The following is a 2500-nucleotide window of genomic DNA, read 5'->3' as shown; positions in this document are numbered from 1 at the left end:
AAACTGAGTTCAGTAACTCAATCACTTCGGTGTCTAGTGCAAGTGAAACTGAGTTCAGTAACTCAATCACTTTGATGTCTGGTGCGAGTGAATCCGAGTTCAGTAACTCAAGCACTTTGATGTCTGGTGCGAGTGAAACTGAGTTCAGTAACTCAAGCACTTTGGTGTTTGGTGCGAGTGAAACTGAGTTCAGTAACTCAAGCACTTTGGTGTCTGGTGCAAGTGAAATTGAGTTCAGTAACTCAAGCACGTTGGTGTTTGGCAATCACTTTGGTGTTTGGTGCGAGTGAAACTGAGTTTAGTAACTCGATCACTTTGGTGTTTGGTGCGAGTGAAACTGAGTTCAGTAACTCAAGCACTTTGGTGTTTGGTGCGAGTGAAACTGAGTTCAGTAACTCAATCACTTTGGTGTCTGGTGCAAGTGAAATTGAGTTCAGTAACTCAAGCACGTTGGTGTTTGGCAATCACTTTGGTGTTTGGTGCGAGTGAAACTGAGTTTAGTAACTCGATCACTTTGGTGTTTGGTGCGAGTGAAACTGAGTTCAGTAACTCAATCACTTTGGTGTTTGGTGCGAGTGAAACTGAGTTCAGTAACTCAAGCACTTTGACGTCCGGTGCAAGTGAAACTGAGTTCGGTAACTCAAGCACTTTGTTGTCTGGTGCCTTGAAACTGAGTTCAGTAACTCAATCACTTATGAAACTTGCAACAGGGGTTTGGTGTCTGGTGTGAGCGAAACAGAGTTCAGTAAAGCCTGTTATATAGAAAAAATTATCGCTATATTGGAAACAAAAACATTGAGAAAACTAGTACTAAGTTATAGTTTTCTTTCAAGTACAGATGCCAATAGGACTGGCTATCTTCTCTCTCTCTCTCTCTCTCTCTCTCTCTCTCTCTCTCTCTCTCTCTCTCTCTCTCTCTCTCTTTATATATATATATATATATTATATATATATATATATATATATATATATATATATATATATATATATATATATATGTATATATATAATATATATATATATATATATATATATATATATATATATATATATATATATATATATATATATATATATATTTCCCTTCCCATCCCTCAGGTCAAGGGGAGGGGAAGTAGTCATACCCTGGTGAGAGGGGTTGTAGTTAGGAAAGGGGAAGGGGGGAAGGGTTGAATCTGTGTGTGCGTGTGCATATCTACATAAATATCTAGCCATCATTTTGACGGGTTGCGTACACTTAATAATAAAAACGCCGTTAATGAATGAAATGGAAAACGATGAAATCAACATTAAAATGAAATGAAGGTCTAAAAAGAACAATAGTAGAAAGAATATGAAGAATGGTAGAAAGGAGAATATGAAGAACGGTAGAAGGGAGAATATGAAGAATGGTATAAGGAAGAATATGAAGATTGGTAGAAGGGAGAACATGAAGAATGGAAGATTGATGGAAGGGAGAATACGAAGAATGGTAGAAGGGAGAATACGAAGAATGGTAGAAGGAAGAATACAAAGAATGGTAGAAGGAAGAATACAAAGAATGATAGGAGGGAAAATATGAAGAATGGTAGAAGGGAGAATAAGAAGAATGGTAGAAGGAAGAATGTGAAGAATGGTAGAAAGAATATGAAGAATGGTAGAAGGAAGAATATGAAGATTGGTAGAAGGGAGAACATGAAGAATGGAAGAAGGGGAGAACAACAAGAATGGTAGAAGGGAGAATATGAAGATTGGTAGAAGGGAGAACATGAAGAATGGAAGAATGGTAGAAGGGAGAATACGAAGAATGGTAGAAGGAAGAATATGAAGAATGGTAGAAGGAAGAATACAAAGAATGATAGGAGGGAAAATATGAAGAATGGTAGAAGGGAGAATAAGAAGAATGGTAGAAGGAAGAATGTGAAGAATGGTAGAAGGAAGAATATGAAGAATGGTAGAAGGAAGAATATGAAGATTGGTAGAAGGGAGAACATGAAGAATGGAAGAATGGTAGAAGGGAGAACAACAAGAATGGTAGAAGGGAGAATATGAAGATTGGTAGAAGGGAGAACATGAAGAATGGAAGAATGGTAGAAGGGAGAATACGAAGAATGGTAGAAGGAAGAATACAAAGAATGATAGGAGGGAAAATATGAAGAATGGTAGAAGGGAGAATAAGAAGAATGGTAGAAGGAAGAATGTGAAGAATGGTAGAAGGAAGAATATGAAGAATGGTAGAAGGAAGAATATGAAGATTGGTAGAAGGGAGAACATGAAGAATGGAAGAAGGGAGAACAACAAGAATGGTAGAAGGGAGAATATGAAGATTGGTAGAAGGGGAGAACATGAAGAATGGAAGAATGGTAGAAGGGAGAATACGAAGAATGGTAGAAGGAAGAATACAAAGAATGGTAGAAGGAAGAATACAAAGAATGATAGGAGGGAAAATATGAAGAATGGTAGAAGGGAGAATAAGAAGAATGGTAGAAGGAAGAATGTGAAGAATGGTAGAAGGGAGAAT

The 2500-nt window shown here is 37.2% G+C and overlaps 2 protein-coding genes across 2 annotated transcripts in view; one reads left to right on the top strand and one right to left on the bottom strand.

The window, feature by feature from the left end:
- The window catches only part of LOC137615452 (cell division cycle-associated protein 3-like), a 310532-nt gene that overhangs the window by 264274 nt on the left and 43758 nt on the right, over positions 1-2500 (bottom strand). The window lies entirely within an intron of this gene.
- The window catches only part of LOC137615109 (S-antigen protein-like), a 546-nt gene continuing 177 nt past the window's right edge, over positions 2132-2500 (top strand). The window contains exon 1 of the mRNA XM_068344740.1: positions 2132-2500. This exon is cut by the window's right edge and continues 177 nt beyond it. Within this exon, the coding sequence (XP_068200841.1) occupies positions 2132-2500 (369 nt within the window).

This window comes from Palaemon carinicauda, chromosome 21, assembly GCF_036898095.1.
Source record: "Palaemon carinicauda isolate YSFRI2023 chromosome 21, ASM3689809v2, whole genome shotgun sequence".
NCBI classification, from domain to species: domain Eukaryota; kingdom Metazoa; phylum Arthropoda; class Malacostraca; order Decapoda; family Palaemonidae; genus Palaemon; species Palaemon carinicauda.
The sequence above is the reverse complement of the archived record's forward strand: the minus strand, read 5'-3'. Positions and strand labels throughout refer to the sequence as shown.